At 53.0% G+C, this 21579-nt stretch overlaps 2 protein-coding genes and 1 long non-coding RNA gene across 3 annotated transcripts; 2 read left to right on the top strand and 1 right to left on the bottom strand.

The window, feature by feature from the left end:
• Positions 1-1449: 1449 nt before the first annotated feature.
• Positions 1450-2987, top strand: LOC130576545 (uncharacterized). The gene is made up of 4 exons (XR_008965666.1): positions 1450-1608; positions 1808-2010; positions 2185-2276; positions 2863-2987. It is a non-coding gene; the product is annotated as an uncharacterized LOC130576545 (long non-coding RNA).
• A 534-nt stretch (positions 2988-3521) lies between these two features.
• Positions 3522-15565, top strand: MSLN (mesothelin). The gene is made up of 19 exons (XM_057371291.1): positions 3522-3638; positions 4117-4279; positions 4566-4781; positions 5725-5895; positions 6325-6471; positions 6603-6652; positions 7123-7243; positions 7702-7787; positions 8411-8540; positions 8627-8817; positions 9900-9990; positions 10425-10536; positions 10819-11003; positions 11801-11947; positions 12163-12296; positions 12961-13088; positions 13587-13681; positions 14221-14410; positions 15039-15565. The coding sequence occupies exons 1-19, from the start codon at positions 3553-3555 to the stop codon at positions 15131-15133; spliced, it is 2538 nt and encodes an 845-aa protein (XP_057227274.1). The 5' UTR covers positions 3522-3552; the 3' UTR covers positions 15134-15565.
• Positions 15566-16005: 440 nt separating this feature from the next.
• Positions 16006-21302, bottom strand: LOC130576535 (mesothelin-like protein). Its single transcript, XM_057371284.1, has 11 exons — positions 21140-21302; positions 20867-21057; positions 20697-20787; positions 20433-20577; positions 19686-19867; positions 19371-19526; positions 19066-19199; positions 18646-18779; positions 18388-18488; positions 16894-18172; positions 16006-16703 (listed from the first exon to the last, which is right to left on the bottom strand). Exons 1-11 carry the CDS (start codon positions 21170-21172, stop codon positions 16618-16620), a joined length of 2532 nt encoding a protein of 843 aa, XP_057227267.1. The 5' UTR covers positions 21173-21302; the 3' UTR covers positions 16006-16617.
• Positions 21303-21579: the final 277 nt, after the last annotated feature.

Genomic DNA, 21579 nt, shown 5'->3' on the forward strand with positions numbered 1-21579 from the left:
ATCTCTGGAGAGGGCTGGATCCTCCTTCCTGTCTTCCTCCAGATCTGTCCCAGCTCCCCTCTGATTCTGTYCCAGTTCCCCATCCAGCTCTGCCCCAGAGCCCTCCTGTTCTGCCCCCATCCAGTTCTGCCCCAGCTCCCCACTGGTTCTGCCCCAGTGCCCCACCTGTTTTATCCCCCTCCAGTTGTGCCCCAGCTCCCAACAAGTCCTGTCCGAGCTCCCCCATCATTTCTACCCCCATCCAGTCCTTCCCCAGCTCCCCTCCAGTTCTACCCTCGTCCAACTCTTCCCCAGCTCCCACCGGTTCTGCCCCAGCTCCACCAACTCTCTCCCCACTCAGCTCTTCCCCATCCAGGTCCTTCCCAGCTCCACATCCACTTTCCCCGCAGTTTCCAGCCCATCCTGCCCCAGTTCCCGTGGGTCTGGAGCAGCTTTCCCAGTGATGTCCTTGCTGTCCCCMCAGTGCCAGCCAGGAGCAGCTCCTGGAGGTGGCCCAAGGCCAAACCTCCCCGTGCAGCCTCACTTTTGACCAACTTGCCTGTGCACAGGTAAGGACAATCCCTGCTTCCCGTGGTGCTGGGATTGTTTTCCCTGGGGAATTCTTAAAACCAGCCCCAGTGGTGGTTGTGGGTGGAGCAGCCAAAGCTTTGTCCAGGTTTTCATCCACCCCGAGCCTTGAGGGTGGCAGTGCCACCCCTCCCAGGGAACATCTTCTCTGGGGCTCAGGAGTGGCTGAGCCACCACAGAGACCTTTTGGAAGGAGGATTTCCCTTTTCCAAACCTCTCAAGTGAGAAGGAAGGTGGAACAAAAGGTCTTTCCAAATCAAATTGGCTCTTAAAAATCGGCATCACAGCGTTGGAACAAATCTCTGTGGGAAAGTCGCCCTGGGCTGTTGGGATAAAGCACAATTAGAAGGGGTAAAAACACAATTAGAAGGGGTAAAAGTACAATTAGAAGTGGTAAAAACACAATTAAAAGTGGTTGCAGTCTGGACAATGCCACCTGGAATGTTCCAGGTTTGCTCTCTAAATAGACAACAATTGACATTTTTTGGGAAGTATTTCTTACAAAAAGAGGGCATTTCTGCAAATATTTGTTGGTGGGGTTTATTTTGGGKTTTTTTTGTGGGTTCAGGGCTTTTTTTTGGTGTTTCATTTTTTTCTTGATTTTRTTTTTTAATTCTACCATTTGTCAACTGTTTCCTTGAAAAATGTTTGGGAATGAAAAARCTCTCCATGCGAGTTTCTAGTTAGATCAAATGGCAAATTTTTGGAGAGTTCTTTGGACAGAATGTTTAAAACCTGTGCCAGTATTTTCCCCCACTCAAGGGAGAATTCCTTTCCAAATGCCCAGGTGTGGATGAACCACCTGAAGGTGATTTCATCTCTAGACATAATCCATCCATCCTTKATCATCTTTATTTGCATTTCCCTTTGTTTTTCCAGGGAATTTGGCTCCAGGACCTTCAGGATGATTTCCTCATTTCCTTATATTCCTGCCTGGCCTCCAAACCTGTCACGGCTGTGGATCCAGAATATTCCATTCTCTTCTTTTCCAAATATGACACCAAGAAGCTTTTGGCCTCCCTGGCTGCGTTCAGCCAGCGGGTAAGTATTCCCAAATCCAACTTTTTGTTCTCCAGGCAAAGGTTTTCTTTCAAATTCCTCACTTTTTTACCTTATTTTGGRAAGAGCCTTATTCCAGCTAACAATTTCTGTTCCCAGCATTCAGATTCACGCGGGCTGATGTTGATGTCTGGTTGGAATTCCCTGAAATTCATGGGTTTCTCCTCCTCTCTGCTTCCAGTTTTCCCACGTGCCGCTTTCCCCGGAGTGGAGCCTGGTCCTGGTGAACGGGCTGTGGGAGAGGATTCTGCGAGTGCCCGGCATCGAGACCCCCCCAGTGCTGGCCCAGTGGGTCCACAGGGGGCTTCAGCCATTCCTGGTGGATCCCGAGGTCTTTGGTTGCCTCCGTGCCAAGGATGTGTCCTGTGAGGAATTCCGGCTGGTGTGAGTGTGAATGTCCCCTCTGTGTCCCCAGAGCAGCGTCCTGGGACATCCTGGGATGGGGAACCACTTGGGGAGCTCTGGAAAAGGGTGGGATTGAGAATATCTGGGTTTTGTGAGAGCCCAGCACTGACCTGAGCAATGTTTGAGGTGTTTGCCTTCCTCACCCCTATTTAGGGTCGCTGCCCTGGATGGAATCTATTCCCAACTCCCTGTGGAAGAGCAGAGGAATCTTTACACTGGGATCAAACACTTCCTCATCCAGGACGGTAAATGACTTGATTTTCTTCCAGAAAACCCAGAATTCTTAAAGCCACTCATGAAATGAGCTGAGATCTGTCCCAGGGCTGAGCCTGCGCAGAGTTTTTGTGAATCTCCAAAGGAAACAAGCTGGGAATGTCAGTGAGAAGCAGATTCGGGAATCATTTCCCTGACTGAAGGCTTTATTAACCTGAGATTTTTATTTATAAAAAGGCCATTTACTGTTTTTGGTGGGAAAGGGAGATGCAGGGTTTGGTTCTGATAGTTAAAGGATCCAGCTCAGAAAGGGACCCAGGCAGGAGCTTTCATGCACAGATTGAATGTCCTGGAAAAAGCTTCTGGCAGATTTGGAGGGAGGAACAAACAGGCTGGRGATGAAATGTTTGGGAGGCTGGGATTTTTTTCTTTAAGCATTTGTCCCATCCCTTGGAATTTGTAGTGTGAAGATGGGGATTTGAGTGTGACAGAGGCATTCCAGAGCTCTCAGAGTTCCATGATGGACTGAAGCCTCTTCCACTCTCAGAAATCTCTAATTCCTGCAGATTTCCTGACCCAGTGCAGATGATTTGATGGTGTCTGTTTCTCTGACTGCAGAATCCAACCAGAAATGCTTCAGCGAAGCCATTCCAGCTCTGAATTCCACGGCTTGGTTCCGGAATTATCTTGGGTCCTTCCTGGAGCATGCCACTGTGGACGACCTGCAGCTTTTTGCGGATGAGCCAACGGTGAGTGCAGCCTCCTGGGGATAGAGAGCTTAGGAGGTCCCAATCCTGCCCTGAGCCAAATCAGAACCCCAGAATGGTTTGGGTTGGAAGGATTTAAAGCTCACCCATCCCATTCCACCCCCTGACATGRRCAGGGACACCTCCCACTATCCCAGGGTGCTCCAAACCTCATCCAGCCTGGCCTTGAAATCCCTGGAGTGCTGCTATCAGGAATAGTTCTCTTGTTGATATGAGGTGAACACTCACTGCAGTTATTTTTTCCCYCATCATGTGATGGGAGGGACTTGCCCAGAAGTTGGTTTCATGTAGGKAATTCTGCAGGAAGCACACTGGAATCAATAAGAGGAACTGCCCCGAATTTGGTCAAGGTCCCAGTGTTCACTTGAAAACAAAACAAAAAAAYCTCAGCACAACTTTAAACCCAGCTGAAAACCCCTGATGTTGGTTCAAACCATCCCAAGAGACTGTCAGGATTGAAAGATTCATCTGAATTATTTTCCTTTTTATTTCTTTTCCCCCTCAGCTTCAAAAGTTYGCCAGGGATCCGATCGATGTAGAGATGGTAAAGAACCTCAACTTGCTCCGGGAGACTGCTCTGTACTACACCCTCCTCCTGACCTCTGCTCCTGGTTTTRCACTGTCCAGGTATGGATCTGATGAGATCTGATTTCCTGGGATGGCTCGGCGTGGGGACTGTGATGTAGCAAGAGTTTGAGTGGGGGTTTCATTTAAACCTCTTTTAAAAGTTCTGTTAATTTCCTGTTTGAAGGTTTTGATAATTTTCTGTTTAAGTGTTCTGTTAATTTTCTGTTTAAGGGTTCTATTAATTTTCTGTTTGAAGGTTCCATGGAGTTTCTGTTTAAAGGTTTCCTTTTCAAATAACCCCACTGCCCTGAGTCTCGAGGAGAGCCAGATCCCAAGTTCTGTTTCTTGGGAGGTGATTTCCCTGCAGTGCCAGCTCCACCTGATGGCCAGAGYTTTCCAGGGCATGGCAATGCTCTCTGAGCTGGAGCACTGGCATCATCAGAGCTAAAAGGAATTGGGGGAAACATGCCTGGGACAAAGCATCCTCAGGAAAAGGGGAAAGGTCTGATGGAGTCCCACTGTCCTTTTTCCCCCCCAGCCTCCCGGACAGGTTGATTTGCTTCCTGAGCCCCTCAGCCATCAGGAACCTTAGCAAGGAGGAGGCTTTGGCCGTGGCCCAGCGCCTCGGGAAGAGCTGCCCATGGAGCAGAGGGATCCCTGGAGGGAGATCTCCATCCTCCCTGACAGCCCCAGAGCTGCAGGTGAGCCCTGGGAATCCACAACACTTCACAAATCCCAGCAGGATTGGGGTCAGCTCTGGTGTCCCCTCCTGTCACACCCCGCTAGGTCACCATGTGCCTTTGTTGTGGTGTCTGGCTGTTGTTTGCACCACCCCGCAGCTCTCAGTGGGTGGAAATTATCCCTCAGCAGCCTTCAGCATAAAAAYAAAAATAAAAGAGGCAGAAATCTGGGGTTTTAAGGCCTCCAAAGGCTGTGGGATCGGTACCTCCCTCATGGCTCCTCTGACTGCCCATGGCGCCTTTGCAGGTCGCGTCCTCCCTGCTGAGGAAGCTGGAGGATTTCTCTCCAGCAGTGCTGGAATCCTTGGGCCAGGCTGTCCTGGGGCTCTCCGTGTCCAACATCCAGAGCAGCATTCCCGGGCAGGACCTGCGAGCGGCTCTGCCCGCCCTGGGGAGGATCCGCGGCTGGAACAATGAGCAGGCCTCGGCCATCGTCAGCAAACTGCTCCGATCCGGCTACCAGGTACACAAATCCACACATCGGGGGAATATCCTCATGGAATGGGGGAATATCCTCATGGAAGGGGGAATTTCCTCATGGGAAGGGGAAATTTCCTCATGGAAGGGGGGAATATCCTCATGGAAGGGGGAATTTCCTCATGGGAAGGGGAAATTTCCTCATGGGAAGGGTGGGAATTCCCTCAGGGGAAGGGAGGCAATATCCTGATGGAAAGGAGGAATTCCTTCATGGGAAGGGTGGGAATTTCCTCATGGGAAGAAGGGAATTTCCGCATGGGAAGGGGGGAAATTTCCTCATGGAAGGGGGGAATATCCTCATGGAAGGGGGAAATTCCCTCATGGAAGGGGAGAATTTCCTCATGGTAAGGCTGGAATTTCCTCATGGAAGGGGGGAATTTCCTCATGAGAGGGGGAGAATTCCCTCGTGGGAAGGCGGGGGGGAATTTCCTCATGGGAAAGGGGAAATTTCCTCATGGAAGCAGGGAATTTCCTCATGGGAAAGGGAGAATTTCCTCACGGGAAGGGGGGAATTCCCTCATGGAAGGGGGCCATATCCTCATGGGAAGGGGGAAATTCCCTTGTGGGAAGGGGGGAAATTCCCTCATGGGAAGGGTGGGAATTTCCTCATGGGAAGGGTGGGAATTTCCTCATGGGAAGGGGGCAATATCCTCATGGAAGGGAGGAATTCCCTCATGGAAGGGGAGCAATTTCCTCATGGAAGGGGGGAAATCTCTCATGGAAGGTGGGGGGCAATTTCCTCATGGGAAGGGGGGAATTCCCTCATGGGAAGGATGGGCAGGCACTGGAGGGCAGGCACTGCCCAAGGAATTCCTGGAGATGGCACTCGGAGCTCTGGGCTGAGGGCAAGGTGGGGATGGGGCACAGCTTGAGCACGGGGATCCCTTATAACCTTTGCCAGCCTGAGTAATTCCRGGATTCCCTTGCAGATCGTGGATGGACAGAGCCTGGCCGAGCTGGGCAGTTTGGTGGGCGGCCTCAACAGCAGCACAGTGCGGGCTCTGGCCCCACAGGTGGTTTTGGAAGCTCTCCAGCTGCCCAGCTTYGCCCAGCACGTGGACACGCTGCCCCCGGCCCTCAAGAGGACCTTGGTGGAAAAGGTGACCTTGATTTCCCTCTGCAGGAGCCAAACTGGGAGCACTGGTGACCCAGRGCGGGGTGTGACACACCTGYGTGCCCAGACAGCATTCCCTGCTGGAATTTGTCATGGCCAGACAGGAAAAGCATCTCAAGTCCTCTCACTGTGCCTGTGTGGAGGTCCTTAGCCCACTCAGCCTCTTGGGGACAAGGGCAGYAGKGATTTGTTTTRTGGAGTGATTTGTTTTATGKAGTGATTTGTTTTATGGGGTGGTCCCAGAAATTTCTTCCTTATGGATGCTCCCAGGAAAGAATATAAATAGAGCAGAATTAATTAAAGGTTGGACTCAATCCTGGAGGTTTTTCCTGCCTAAATGATTCTCTGGTTCCGATGTTGCCGTGATTTGGAGTAAGGAATTTCTGTGGTTTGATTTATTGGAGTTTTTTTAAAGGTTTCCTCCAGCRTTGCCCACCCTGCTGAGCTGGTCAAACAGATTCCCGACACCCTGGCCAGCTACATCCCAAAATCCCTGCTTGTTTTTGGGGAAGACAAGCCCAATGTCCAGGACCTCAACAACAAAACGTGGACCAGAGAGCAGGTATGGGGTGTGGGTCCTTCCTTCCCCCTCCCTGCCATCCCTGGCTTCTGTGGGGCCATGAATTYCACAAATCCACCTGGAAACAGGGCCATTTCTCCTGGAAAACCTCTGAGCTCTGATTTGCTTCCCAGGCTGCCATGTTTTTCAGCGATGTGGTGAAGGCAGAGCCCGACTTCAGCAGGTAAAGATTGCCCTCTTTCCCTTTCCCACGTTTGTTTTGCTGACAATTCCCAATTTTCCCGCAGTGCATATGGCACTCCCACCCTGTTGGATCCATAGAAACAGATGGGAAACCAAATGTAAACCCAAACACAGACGTGGCACGCTGAGATTTACCAGGGCTCAGCTGTAAAATACAACCCAGGAGCCACATTTTCTTGCTAAARTGATGCTTCTGGTTCAGGCTGCACCTGGAATCTGGCACCAGATTGCCTTTGGAAGGCATTTCCAATCAGGGAACACGCCAGCCTTCCACAGGGCGATTCCAGGGATTGATTTAGAGGGGCTGGTACAAACTTTTGAAATATCTGAGATGAAAAATCATGAAAACCATGATTTAAATCTGGAAAATCATGGAATCAGCATCAGTGTCCTGCTCTGAATGCACCTTCCTGAGGACCCTGTCCTGATTTTCCTTCTGGGAATGTCCAGKCTTTCCCAGTCTGTCCTCCAGGGCTTCACCTGCGCAGCTGTCGATGCTGTGGATGCAGAGAGGTTCCAGGAGCTGGCCAAGATCATGAGGAGGAAGAATGTCAGGCTGGGAGAGGACCAGGTAATTCCCAAACTGCAGATGTTTGAAGTTGTTCTGAAGGTACCAATGAGGATCATTCAGCCAGAACAACCCTTGGAGCTGAAGGGACTGGAGCAGGAATGTGYTGGGGAGGTTAGGATGGATTTTAGGGAAAGGTTCTTCCACCAGAGGGTGACACAGGCACGGGGGGATTGTTGGGGTGTCTGGGCAGAGCCAGGAGTTGGACTGGATGGTCCCTGTGGGTCCCTTCATGTGAACAAATGYCCTGGATGTCCATCTCACAGTTCCGAATTTCTCTGAAAACAGGAGCAGTCCAAATCCAAATTGATTCTCAGGAACCAAACCCTCTCATTCCCATCTTTCTTCCCCTCATTCTTTTTTCTTTCTTCAGAGCAGAGTAAAATATTTCMATTATTTTATCTTTTCCTTATGTTTTCTGCTCATTTCTCTCTTTGATGCAATCCCTGGTGTCCTTCCAGCTGAGCTGTTTGCTGAAGATGGTGACGCTGCATGGCATTCCCARGGATTTGGACAGTTATCCCAAAGACCTGCTGCTGTTTTTAAGGTAACTGTGCTCTGATTTTCATGTGGTTGCCTTAGTATTTAATGGGAAAAAGAGGGATTAGTGCAGAACTCTTTAGGCCTCTCTATGGGGATTAAAAAGTAGGATTGCAGGAAGCTGAAGAAGGGTAGATTTWTATGGRATTTTGGGAAYAAATCCTTCCCTGGGAGGGTGGGGAGGCCYTGGCASAGGGTGCCCAGAGAAGCTGTGGCTGYCCYTGGATCCCTGGAAGTGYCMARGGCCAARTTTTAGCATTCTCAGGCCTCTGAATGGGTTTTTCCTTTACAGCCTCAAAGAAAACTAGGAATAAAGTGTATCCCCTTGTTCTAGTACCTTCCCACTGTGGTTCTGTATCCAAACCTTTTAAGACTTTTTAAAAACCTTAAAAACAATTTAAACCAGACCTTAAAAACAATTTAAACTGATCCTTTAAAACAATTTTAAACTGGGTTTTGCAGCAGTTTCCTAAAGGTGAAAATTAATTTTTAAAGAATGTGGAAGAGGGGAAAACTAGGGAAGGACAACCCACGGAGCTCAGTGAGCAGATGTGGAAGATATTTTAATGGGCATAGCACATGCTGAGCTTGCCATCATTCCCAAACTTCATGGAGAATTTGTCTTTCCAGCCCCTCGGACTACGCAGCCACRGGGAGCTGCAGGCAGTTCTTCAGCAATGTTGGGCAGGCAAACGGGGATGTTCTGCCCAGAGAGGCCCCTCAGAGGCAGCAGCTGCTCCTGGAGGCTCTGGAATGTCTGGTATGAGGAGAAGGATTGGGGTTCTGCAGGGATGGGGATGCAGGGATGCTCTATCCCATTAACACCTCCACCTTGTGCTGTTCCAGAGAATCCCTGGCACTCAAATAAACGAGGAAGATGCCGAGATCCTGGGCTGGCTGGTCTGTGAGCTGGATGGGGASTACATCAGGGGCTCTGGTGGCAGCTTGCTGAAGGATCTGAGCCACTGTGGGTCCTTCCTGCCTGACCAAGAGGAGGCCATCAGGGACGTCATCAGCAGTGGCAACACCACCTTTGGGTATGGATTGTTCTCCTGGCATGGGTTGTTCTCCTGGCATTGGTTTTTCTCCTGATATGGATTTTTCTACTGGTGAGGGGTTTTCTCGTAGTAGGGTTTGTTCTCCTGGCATGGGTTATTCTTCTGGCGTGGGTTTTTCTCCTGGTGTGGTATTGTTATTCTGGTGTGGTTTGTTCTCCTGGTAAGGGTTTTTCTCCTGGTATGGGTTGTTCTCCTGGTAAGGGTTTTTCTCCTAGCATGGGTTGTTCTCCTGTCATTGGTTTTTCTCCTGGTTTTTTTTCTCCTAGCATGGTTTTTTCTCCAGTATAGATTGTTCTCCTGGTATGGGTTGTTATCCTGGACATCACCAAATTGCTCCCTTAATCAAATACATTGCTCTACTAAAACCTGAGTGAACTACAGCCAACCACCTTGACCAAAAATCCTCCAAAAATTTATTCTTTTTGAGCTTTACATTAGGTCTTTTATGTTGTTTTGGTTGAAATTATTTCAGCTGAAARGCCTGGCTGGAATTCTCCTGAAAAATAAGTTGTCATCTCTGTGTCTCTCTTGCTCTAGTTATAAAAACTTTTCTTTTGGTCCATTTTTCATTAACCAAACCTCTCTGGCTGTCCTGGTAGTCACAGGTGTGTTCAAGCTGTTTGTCAGCTGCAGCCTTGCAGGAAACATTCTGCCTCTACCTGTTCAGTGACAGGTTCCTGATAAATGCCTGATTCCAACTCAGGGGGAAGCAAAATATTTTCCTTCCTCTATCAGTTGCCCCAAGATCTTGGCACTGAGTTGGGCCATAGTGAGCAACAGAAATTCTTTGGCTTCTATGCTTAAGGAAAGAATGTGTTTGTTCAAGGCCCTTTTCCCACCCAGCTGCCATGATTCACATCCCTGACAACTTCCCCTGCTCTGCTGGAAGGAAGTTTGGGGCAGCAGGAAGCAATTGAGGTATTTTAGGATTTAAACCCCATGTTTTCTTAACGTCAGATGTTACAAGGATGTAATCCTGGGGGATTTAAAGGTGTTTTTCTTTGTTTTGTTCCTCCTTGAGAGCTGATCCCTGCTCAGTTTTGCCCGTTTTTGCTCTGCAGGCCTCCTGCAGCGTGGTCAGCCTTCACCCTGAGTGAGCTCAATGGGCTGATCCCCGTGCTGGGTCACAGCATCCTGCGGCAGATTCCCAAGGTGGGTCCTCCAGGCAGGGGTGGGGAGTTTGGGAAGCACTCCCGGGGCTCAGAGCATGGATAGAATATTCTGGGAGCTGTTCAGTCGGTCTGTTTCCAGCATTTTCCCCTTTTGCAAGAAGCCTGGTGCCAAAGGGATGGCGCTCTGTGAGAAGTGAGGGTTCCTCGAGMTGACAGCCTGGAGCAGCTCCCTGTCAGTCCCTTCCTGTCACTGCAGTGGAGCTCCAGAGGGGGAGAGCAGGAATTAACTCTGCACAGCACTTTGTGGTGGGCTGGGGAAAGGGAGAATTCCARCATTTAAGGGATCACTTTTGGCTCAGCAGGGAAGGATCCCCGGGCTCAGAGCCTGCTGCAGGAGTGGCAGGGGTTGTACTGGGGGCACAGCCAGGATCCCAGCGATTCCCAGATCCCCCTGATGATCCCTTTTCCTTGCAGAATGCTTTAACCACCTGGCTGAGGAACTTTGCCTGGGATTCCTCGCTGTCCAGGGCAGACCTGGCCGCCGTYGTTGGGGAGCTCCTGCCCAGCCGGCACAAACGTGCAGATGGTGAGGGAGCTCCCTCTGATCCACAGGAATTTCCACTGGGATCAGGGATTACCCTACAGCCTGGGGCTTGTCAGGCACTCCTCCCAGGGAGGTTGGGAGTCCCCATCTCTGGAGGTGCCCAAGGAATTCCTGGAGGTGGCACTCAGTGCCCTGGGCTGGGGACGAGGTGGGGATGGAGCACAGATCAATCTTGGGAGGTTTTTCCCACCRAAACGATTCTGGGATTCGAAGGTTGGAGCAAAAGGATTTCATTTAACCCTGGGTTTGCTGGGGCTTCCCCAGGTTGCCCAGCTGACCTGGAGATCACACAGGACATTCTGGACAGTGACCTGATGCCCACCTWCTATACCCCCGAGGAGCTGCGCGCCTGCCTGCGGAACGCCTCCGTGGAAAATCACCTCTCCCAGATCCTCACCTACCCCTTCAGCATCCAGCAGCTGGCTGTGCTCAAGGAATACATGGATGAGGTAATACCAGCCGAAAAATGGCAAATTCCCACTGATGGGRTTGCTCAGGGACTCGCCCTGGTGAATTTAGGATCTCCAGGGACCACTATTCCAGCATCTCTCAGCTCCTCTCCCAGGATTTGCTGGGATAACACCTATTTATTATCTCTTATTTCTATCTCTAATCAGAGTTTTCCTTGCCTGTTGGCCCTCAGCCCTTCACTGAGCACCTCTGAGCAGAGTGTGGATCCATCCTCCCTCTGTTCTCCCATCAGAGAGCTGGGAACAGCCCTGAACCCATCACTTCACCTTCCCTCAGAGCTGATGCCTGAATCCAGCTCCCTAAACCAGAGGCTGGACAAAATTCAGAGAATAAAAAGCAGTTCTGTTTATTGCAGGGCCTTCARAGCAGTCCCAGCCCATCCAGGGGCTGCACTCAAAATGGACAATGACTCATGAGTTTTTTATGCTTTCTCACTTTTGTCCATTTGCACATCGGGGCTGAATCCTCCAATTCCAGCTTCAGCCAATGCAGTCATTCACTCCAAGTTGGCTCCCCCAATTCTCTGTTGTTTTCATCTCTTGGGGCCTGGCACAATGAGGTGTCCTTGAGTTTGGGGCTGGAGGGGAATTGTTTTGTGTAAAAATGGGAGAGGAGGAGCTCAGCACTGTCTGTGGGATCTGGAGTTACCCACTGAAGAGTTCCAGGGTTACAAATACATGGAAATAGAGAAGCTGAAATCCTAAGACATCAGAGTGAACCCCATGCCCTCACCCCACTGCCACACTCTGTACTCACAACAACGCTGTCTCCACAGAGGTATCCCAATGGGTATCCCGAAAATCTGCTCCCCAGCCTGAACCCTCTGCTGCCCCTCATCACCCCAGAGGAGGTCTCCAGCTGGAACATAAGCTCAGCTGACATGTTGGCTGCCTTCCTGAAAAGCCAGCCCTCGGACTCTCTGGTAGGGTTTGCTTCCCMGATTTGGGGGCTGGTTTGGGATTAACTGAGTGGGCTCAAAGGTGGTYGAAGCATCCGTGGTGCCACGAGGTTGGGTGGCCCAAGGAACAGATTTGAAATGGTTCTGTTTGATTTTTTTCATTATTGCACGTGTTCCTTTGGGGGATGAAACTATGAGTTCTGGTTCAATTAAATTAATTAAACTAATTGTGTTTCCAGGCCTCGGTGGCAATCAAACGCTACATGGAGCTGGGCAACCCCTTGAACACCACAGCCCTGAATGCCATCGGCATGGGCTACGTGTGCCTGCTGAACACCACTGACCTGGAGGCCATCCAGCCCTCCAGCCTCAAGTRAGTCAAAAATCAGGATGTTCTTGGCTCCTGGCAAAAATCTTTTCCCATCTGTGAGTGCTTTTCCTTTTTTTCTGCACTCAGGGAAAGGAAATTTAGGAAGCAGCTTGGAACTTGCCCTGTGTCAGGTTTGAAACCTTTGTGCCTGTCCTGCCAGGAAGGGCTCAGATTTCCAATCAAACCTGATTTCATCTCAGCAGGCAGTAGATCTGGACTCTTTCTTTTTTCTGCTTTCATCTGCAGAAGACTTATTTAAATTTAATTCTGTAGAATTAGACAGTCGTTAAGGTTGGAAAAGGCCACCAAGGTCATCACCCACCAGCATGGTTAACACTAAACCAGGTCCTCAGGTGCCACATCCTCTTGGGTTTTAGGCATTTCCAACTTTAATTCCTCTCAGAGACTGGAAAATGAAATTAATTAATTATGGTTTGGCAAGCACACTAATTTATTGGGCACCATCAGAGCCATCATCGCTTGAAAGACAATTCTCAGCAGGAAACAGAGCCATTATTTTTCCTCTCAGCTTCCCTACATTCATCTGGGAAGAAGGATCACCTGTCCTCTGCAGAGAATCCCAAAAAACCCACTCAGAATAAGTGAAAAACACAGAGGTTGAGGATAATAGAAGCTTGTTTCACTCTAAATCTTTATTTTACTGCAGACTGGCATCTCTGGATCCTTCAGCCTGTTCCCAGCAGACGAAGAACATCTTGTACCAGAAAGCCAAAGCTGCTTTCGCTGACCAGCACCATTTCCCTGCTTACTATGAGCTGATTTTACCTTACCTGGGTATGTAAAAATCCAGGGGAAAGAGACTTCTCAGCCGCAAGCCCAATGGGTATCCAAATCCATCAAAGATTTGGGAATTTTCAAAGCCAAGTTGTTAAAAGTTTGTCTTTCCAAACTGAGGGTGGCCTAAAGTATTACTGAAGGATTCTGTGCCTGCTTTGAGTTGCCCAAATCAGTTGTCAGAGAGCATCCCAGGGAAAATCAAACTCAGGATTTATCTCACAGGGTTGTTTTTTTCCCCTTCTGTTAAGCCAAGAATTTTTCCAARCCCTTCTCACCCCTCAATCCGTTGTGTGGCACTGCCACGGATTTTTAACACCCARCAAAACCACTCCCAATAAAAAAGGAGCAGCATCCATATATTTTGCAGCTGGATCTCACTGTGGCACCAACCCCAGCCTAATGGGTTTTTGAGAAATCCTCAGTTTGTGCAGAGAACCCCAGCAGAGCTCYTTTGGGGTCCCCCATCCCTTGATCTTCTCCTTGCTTTGCTCCCAGGGGGTGCTCCTGCCGCAGATCTCAAGGCTCTCAGCAAGGACAAYGTCAACATGAACATCAGCACGTTCGTGGCTTTGAGAAAAGACTCTCTGATGGTGAGCTGGGCCTTGGAATTCTGTGATTCCTTGTATTTTGTAATGTTTTTTGCTTGGGTTTGCTGCTGCTGTCCATTGAAGGAAATCAGGCTGATTCCATCAAATCCAGAATGATGCTGGAATGGTAGAAAGTGGAGAAAAGACCTGAAATTACTTTGAAAATGTAATTTGGGGTCCAAAATGGATGTAAAGCCAGTGGAATTGCTTCAGGGCAGGCCCTCCTGGTGGCAGTGGCAGGGGACAGGGGACCACAAGACCACAGAACTCCASACAAGRCAACCAGTAATGTCACCAGTTTGGRAGGAAATCCCAGTGATTTAAACAGGGTGGGAGCCCCAGCTGAACATGGGAGATTTGGCATCAGAGGACAGCAGAACGAGCCCTTGAGGGACCACCAYATCCCRAGGGAARGTTGTCCCAGTGAAACCWCTCCCAGGAATTTCCCCTGTGCCARTGGAAACCCCATCATTTCCCAGGCCAGAAGTGCCGTGTCCATGGCCACACTGCCACCCCATATCTTTCTCTGTGATTTCTCCTAGAGCCTGACCCCTCCTGARGTGCAGGGTCTGCTGGGGCTGAACCTCCCCGAGCTGGCCCGGTGGCAATACCGGGCTCCCGTCCGTGACTGGATCCGGGTGCAGAAACAGTCRGAGCTGGACAAGCTCCACATTGGCCTCACGGGGGGCACACAGGAGGGCTACATCAACATCATCACCCCCAGGTTCCCAGGTATTTCTGGGGCCTCTGATGGCTGGGCTTTAAAGGTTTATTTTGGGGTTGCAGCAAGGATTGAAAATGGGACAGCAGGTTCTTCTCTGCTGAGGAACCCAAAGCCCTACAGGGGAAATTGTGGGTGCAATGYGAGGRRCAATCCTRGAATCCCACTGGGAKCATCCCTGCTGGCTGAGCAGCCCARCTGAGGGAGTTYCAGGCCTTCCTCCTYRGTGGGGGRTTGGATTTGGGCTTAGAATYGGGATYACAGGGTGGTTTGGGTCGAAGGAAACTCAAAGACTCCAGTTCCAGGCCCCAGGCTCAGATCGGTGATGCTGTGTGCCAGGGTCAGAGAGGAAAGGAGGATCCCTGGATGGGGCAAGGAGAATCTCTGGATGGGGCAAGGAGAATCCCTGGATGGGGCAAGGGAAATCCCTGGATGGGCAAAGAGAATCCCTGGATGGGACAAGAGGAATCTCTGGATGGGGCAAGGGAAATCCCTGGATGGGCAAAGAGAATCCCTGGATGGGCAAAGAGAATCCCTGGATGGGGCAAGGGGAATCTCTGGATGGGGCACAAAGGGAGGTTTTCCCCACAGTGGTTTGGTCACTGATTTCTTTGCTCTCATCCCCTCTCTGTCCTCCAGCACTGTCCTCAGCCCCTCTGGGGAGTGTGGCCATGGCATTCCACCTCCTGCCTGCCCTGCTCCTCAGTTTGGTCATGATGTCCATCTTGTCYTGACCATCTCCTCCCAAGAGGAACCAAGCTGAGGGGAACCAGCCTGAGACCTGCTCTGAGAGCTGCAGTGAGGAGTGCCCAGAGCTCCAGGCAGCTGGGATCAGCTCAGGACTCACTTTTAGGTACTTTTGGCTTTCAAATCCCTTGGAAAAAAAAAACAAAAAAAAACCCAACAAACCCCAGTTCTGTCTGAAGGGAAGATTCCAGACTCCTTGGAGGAGAATCTTTGCCTTTGGTACAGCCTCAGTCCAGGCCAGCCCCAGCTAGACCAGGTCTTGCTGCTGGGTTTAAGGGTGAGTTCTTCAGGTTAAAAATTACTTTTCTCAGAGTCTGACCTTGTGACACTGCCAAGACCTCAGGGTGGGAGTGAAATTTCCCGKCTGCTTGTAAATAAATGCTGGAACTCAGTAAAAATGCCAAAAGCAAATCGATGAGTTGCTGTTGTCTKCTCTTCCTTGAGGCTGCCCTCACCTTCCTGTCTGCAGGAATCCCCCCAGTTTAAGTGTTCAGAATCCCAGGATCTACCTGTTGCTTTTCCCTGGACTTGGCTGCTCAACATTTTAGAGCTGAGGCCATTCCCAGCTTCCTCACATGGAGGGGAAGGAACTTTGCACAAGGTTTTCAGTCATTTTTTTCCCACTCACTAGAAATATCTGCCAAAAAAAAACCCTCAGTCCAACCTGTATCCAGCTCCTGACATCCTTCTTTCCCCCAGGAGGAGAGCCTGGAAGGGAAAAAGGGATTTGCATATTTTATATTTTATAAATCTTCATTGTCTGTGCGTTCTAGAAAGAGAGCAGATCTGTCCTTCACCGCAGACTTTGGACTTATACTGGAAAAACTCGCCCACAAAGCACCTCAAAGGACACGTTGGATTAGGAAAAAAYAGTTGATTGATGTTTTATTGAATAGCATTGAACAGTGATCAAGATAAATTATCTCAGAGCCTRTGTGTGGTTTGAACAAACCTTGATACAAAAGCAGTTCATGGAAAAAGTTAAATATGACTATGGGGACCTCAGCTGTGGTGCTGGGCCACCAGTGACTTAAATCCCTGAGTTGTCCCTGTGTTTAACAGATCCCAGTGGGATGGACAGACAGGAAATCCCTGCAGAGCTGGGCCCACTGTTCCTGCCTTGGCAGGGCAGCCAGCCTTGCTGGTGGCTGTACTACAGGGAGTAAAGTACGAGTAATGACCTGTAGGGCTGCTTTGGGCTGGGAAAATCSSCCCTCCTTCACTGTCTGGCYTCAAAAATAACMACAATAACAAAAATAGCMACCAAATTCTGCACTGGCAGGAAAGAGACGGATTCCCTGGCCTCAAAAATAACAASARTRACAAAAATAGCAACCAAATTCTGCACTGGCAGCAAAGAGATGGATTCCCTGCCCTTCCCGGTTTTCTGCTCTCCAGCAGGGAATCCCCAGCACCGTCTGGTTGGGATGGAAGGAGGGATGTGCGGGGTGGGTGGTGCTGAGTTGTAGGGTCACAGCAGTCCCCAGAGCAGCAGGAGRTTCCCAAGGGTGACTGCCAGCAGGTGCATGAGGCAGGAGGAGAGCCTGGATCCCGATCCTGTGGGAGAGCACAGGGAATGGGATTGTSCAGGGGCACAGCACACGTGAATGGGCAGAGCCACCGCGTCACCCACTGTCCCCCAGCTGGGAACAAAGGGGATCAGCCAGCACTAAGTACGGGGTGCTCTGTCCCAGCCATCATTCCCGAGCTTTTCCCAGCTCCCATCAGTCCCCAGCATCCCCCGTACCAGGCTCAGGCTTAGGCTCCAGGTTGATGTACCCGTTGGATGTCGGCCGCGGGGACTCCGGAACGCTGCCGGGGGTTGGTGTGGGGGGCTCCCGGCTGGTGACGGTGCCAGAAGGGCTGGGGGATCCTGGAGGGGAGCTGGGCGGGCAGGGCGGGGCTGTGGATGTGGCCGGGGTGGCGATGGTGGAATTGGGGATTGGGGTGGGCTTGTGGGGAGGGGGCGTCCCGTGTGTGGCTGCGGTGGCAGCAGGGACAGAGGTGGAGTGAGGGACAGGGGTGGCACTGGCTGCGGAGGTGGGGTTGGGGACAGTTGTGATGGCAGTGGGAGAAGAGGTGGCATTGGGGGCAGGGGTGGCAGTGCTGTGGGTGGCACTGGGAGCAGAGGTGGCATTAGGGGCAGGGGTGGCAGTGTTGTGGGTGGCACTGGGAGCAGAGGTGGCATTAGGGGCAGGGGTGGCAGTGCTGTGGGTGGCACTGGGAGCAGAGGTGGCATTAGGGGCAGGGGTGGCAGTGTTGTGGGTGGCAGTGGGAGCAGAGGTGGCATTGGGGACAGGAATGGCAGTGCTGTGGGTGGCACTGGGAGCAGAGGTGACATTAGGGGCAGGGGTGGCAGTGCTGTGAGTGGTACCAGCTGGGTCAGTACCAACACCAGCACTGGTGGTGGCCCTGGAGGTGACTGCAGGGACTGGAATGGAGCTGGTAGAGGTGACACCGGGGCTGCTGGTGGCCAGGAGGGTGGTGACGAGGGTGACAGCAGGGGAGGTGGCCTTGGTTGTGGTGAGAGACTGGGGGGTGGAGCAGGGGACCATGGTGGTCAGGGCAGGGTGGGCACTGGGGGTGGCACTGGGGACAGTGGAACCCCCAGAGGGTGGGGGGGTTGGGCTCAGAGTGCTCGGGTGGCCGGTAATGGCAGTGGGGGTGGGGACAGTGGTGGGCACAGGGGTGACACTGGCTGAGGTGGTGGGATGAGGAGGGGTGGTGGCAGTGGCCATGGAGGTGACACTGGCTGAGGGGGTGACACTGGCTGAGAGTGTGGGGCTCGGGGGGGTGGTGGCCGTGGCTGTGGAGGTGACAGCAGCCATGCAGGTGATGCAGGTCAGAGGGATGGCTGTTCCCGGGGGCTCCGGCAGTCCCCCCTGCAGGCCGATGTCCAGCACACAGTCCAGCTCCCACTGGAACTGTGTCTCCACCCAGGCCCTGACAGCCGGTTCCCACTCTGCTCCCTTCAGCCCCTCCACATTGTCCCCGAGCAGATTTTTCACGTCGCAGACGCTGAGTTTCTGCAAAACACACACACAATGTCCCCCTCCTGCACCCTCACGGCCCCGAGTGCTTCCCCAGTGGGGCTGCAGGGCTAAAACTTCCTACAGGAAATGCATGAAGGTAAAAAAGTGGAGAAYTGGGGGTTTGATGGGAATGTGGGAATCTGGCCTTGAACTCCCTGCTCAGCCCTTGGCTCAGCAGGGAGAGGGACAGCAGCATCCCGGGGCTGTACCAGCAGTTCCTCGGGATTTAGGGYCAGGAAAGTGTCCAGGTCCATGTCTATGGCCACTCCTGAGTTAGCCAGCTTCTTCAGATCCTCTGCTGGAGCTCCACCTTAAAGAGAATGGCACACCTGGAGCCGTGCCAGCCCTTCCAGCACTCCTGGACAGGGGTTGGAGGGGTTCTGGGGACTGCCAGGGCTGTCTGGGGCTGAGGGAAGGACCCCAAACCTGGCAGTGGGAGAGAGGGAGGGTGGAGGTGAGGCACCTACCCARGTATGGCCGGAGCCGGCAGTAATAGGGGCCGGGGGTGCCGGCCAGGCTGGCAAAGGCCTCCCGGGCTTTCCTGTAGAACTGCTCCTTCTGGGGCTGGGAGCACGAGGAGATGTCCAACTGACCAGCAGCCCTGGAAGGGAGGGACACAGGTCAGCAGCACCCCAAAATGCAGRTAAAGTGTCCTGCTGGCTGCGAGGGACCTATGGGGTGTCCCTGTTTGCAGTGCTGAGGCTCAGGTGGGATGTGGGAGCAGGATATGACAATCCCACTGAATCCCTCTGGATCCCACTGGATCTTACTGTGCTGCCTGGGAATGGGGAGATCCTAAACAGAGCTGGGGGTCTTCCACTGCACCATTCCCCTCCCCACAGCCCCAGGGCTCTCAAGCTAGTCAGCACCCCCAAAAAGCAGCTCACCCGATGGCCTCGGCAGGGATCTGCTGGAGCTGCTCCTCCTGCAGGTTGCACAGGCGCTTCCCTCCGATTTCCCGGAGCAGGGGTCCGGTCAGGGAGCCCCCCAGGCTCAGGAACCTGCTGAGCAGCTGCGGCACCTGCGGGGCACGTGGGGACAGGGACAGGGATAGGGGATGCTCCAGGTAAGGACAGGAGCGCTGCCAAACCCCCACAAACCCCACAACGCCTTCACCCGAGCCGGGCTGGGGCACAGACGATCCCAGTTTGATGTTCCCAGCACCCAGCCCCTGCTGCTCGCACGGATTTACCTGGGAATCCTCACACTTTTCTCCCGAGGGGTTGAGCAGGGCCAGGAGGGTGTCGCTGGATGTCACCGGCCACCGGCTGATCTCCTGCTCCGAGTACAGGCGGCACAGCGACCCCAGGCGCGTCAGCTGCTCCTCCGGGATCCCCTCCGGGAAAATCTGCGGGACCCGGCCGGGGGGACAGCAAAGAGCGTGAGGGAAGGGGAAATAGGGCGGGAATGGGGGCAGAGGATTCGCTCGGCACCTTCATCSCTGTTCCCACAGCGGTCCTGCCCCTCCCAAATCTGCTGGAGGGCTCCTGTCCCGTGTCACCCTTACCTCGTCCACCTTTTTTTTCAGGATSTGCAAATAYTCRGAGGTGAATGACTGCTCCAGCAGASCCTCCAGGTTTTCTATTAAGACATCATTGCTCAGGCACAGGTCGAGCTGCTCAGGGGTGTAGTCAAGRATTAGGATGTCGTTAGCGATGGAGCTGGCGGTGATGGGCTCGGACAGACAGCCTGAGGGCAAGGAATTGTGTCAGGGAGAGGGTCTGTGTCCCCTTCCCAGCTGGCCCTGGTCCTGCCACAGGGCTCAGAGCTCCTTGGAAGAGCCCTGGAGAAACACAGGGAATCACAAAAACGTGGCTCAACCCACCATGGATCCTCCTCCCACTCCCTTTGTTCCCAGCCTGTGGAGGTGCCTCATTTGCCCTCATTCCCTAAAGTCATTCTTGAAAAACCTGGTGATTTCTTTTTGCAGCCCACTTGTACTTTGTCCTGTTAAAGGCAGCTAAAACTGCTCCGTGTYCCCTACACGAGCATCCTCTGCTCTCGCAGCGTCCTGCCCTGGCGGTGGTCCCGCCTGGAGCGTGTCCCACTGTCCCAGCTCCTTCCTGCCCTCTGCCCCCAGCTCCCAGGTAAGAGCAAACCCCCACCGTGCTGTAAGGACATTTCACCCTCTCCCCGATTTATGGCAATCCCAGATTTCTGCCTGGTCCATGGGAGAGCTCTCAGATCCAACCACTCCCGGGGCGTTTTCCCCTCCCAGAGCTCCGAACCGGCCAGAGCGAAGGGAAACACTCACGGTCCGCGCTCCGCTTCATCCTGGGACGGGAGGAAGATGATGCTGCTGMGAAGGCTCTGAGCAGGATCAGGGATTTCTCCCTCTGGGAATGTCCCTGGCTCCTGTAGGCGGCCGCGATGCTCCTCCTGAAATCCTCCCGCACCGCCTGTAGGGGATCAGAGGGTTCTGAATCCGGGGGACACAGGATCCTGGGTCCCCCAGCCTCAGAGCTGAGCTGGCTGAAGGACAAATCCCCCCGGGAGAGACCTCGAGGAAGGGCTTTACCTCGCCCACCAATCTCAGCGTGCTCTGGTTCAACGCCAGCGCGAGMGGCCCCAAATCTTGCAGAGTCCGTAAATCCCAGCTGGAGGGATCCCTGCGGCAGTGGGAAAAGCACCAGCTCAGCGTCCTTCTGGGTGCCCACCGCCCCCTCCGGGAGCAGGAGGGCTCCTTACCCGTACTCGGTGTTCCCCGTGAGCAGCAGGGCGTTGAGGGCATCCTGCTGCTCCCCTGTCAGCACCGGGCACAGTTTCAGGCTGTCCAGGACGGCGGGCCCCGAGGCCGGGATGGTGGCCGGCTCCATGTCGCACACCAGCGCCCCGAGGCTGCCGAGCTGCCGCGGCTCCAGGCGGCTGCCCCGCACCCCCTGCGAGAGAGCAGCCAGCCTCGTACCCCGGCCCGGGGAGGGGTGGGGGTCCCTGCTCACCCTCTGGGCCATCCCCACTCACCAGGCAGGTCAGGGCCCCGCGGAGCAGCCGCATCCTCCGGGCTGAGCCCCGGGGCAGCAGCTCCAGGTTCCCGCGGGATGCTCGGGCGTAAAATTCCCTGCAGCTCCCAGCGCGCACTTCGGACGGGCTGTGGGGACCAGGAGCGTGTGGGGGAGCGGGGTGAGGGATTTTGGTGGGCACGGGGGTGTTTGAAACTCTTTATCCCTTCTGAGCAATGAGCTGGGGGGTGTCGGGCACAGGATGGAGCTGCTCAAGCCCCTGCACCCCAAGCCGTGACTCCTGAGGGAGGAGAGACAACCGGGTGCTCCACAGAGCTGGGAATGCTCTGTACAAGTTAGAAGGTGCTCACAGCCACAGCCGCTTTCCCTGGGGCGTGCAAGGGCCACGCCAGCGGGCGCTGGGTGCTCTGATTCCACCCCAAACCCACAGCATCCCCCTGG

Source organism: Malurus melanocephalus, unplaced genomic scaffold (assembly GCF_030028575.1).
Source record: "Malurus melanocephalus ecotype Western Australia unplaced genomic scaffold, MMel_1.1 scaffold_143, whole genome shotgun sequence".
Taxonomy (NCBI): Eukaryota; Metazoa; Chordata; class Aves; order Passeriformes; family Maluridae; genus Malurus; species Malurus melanocephalus.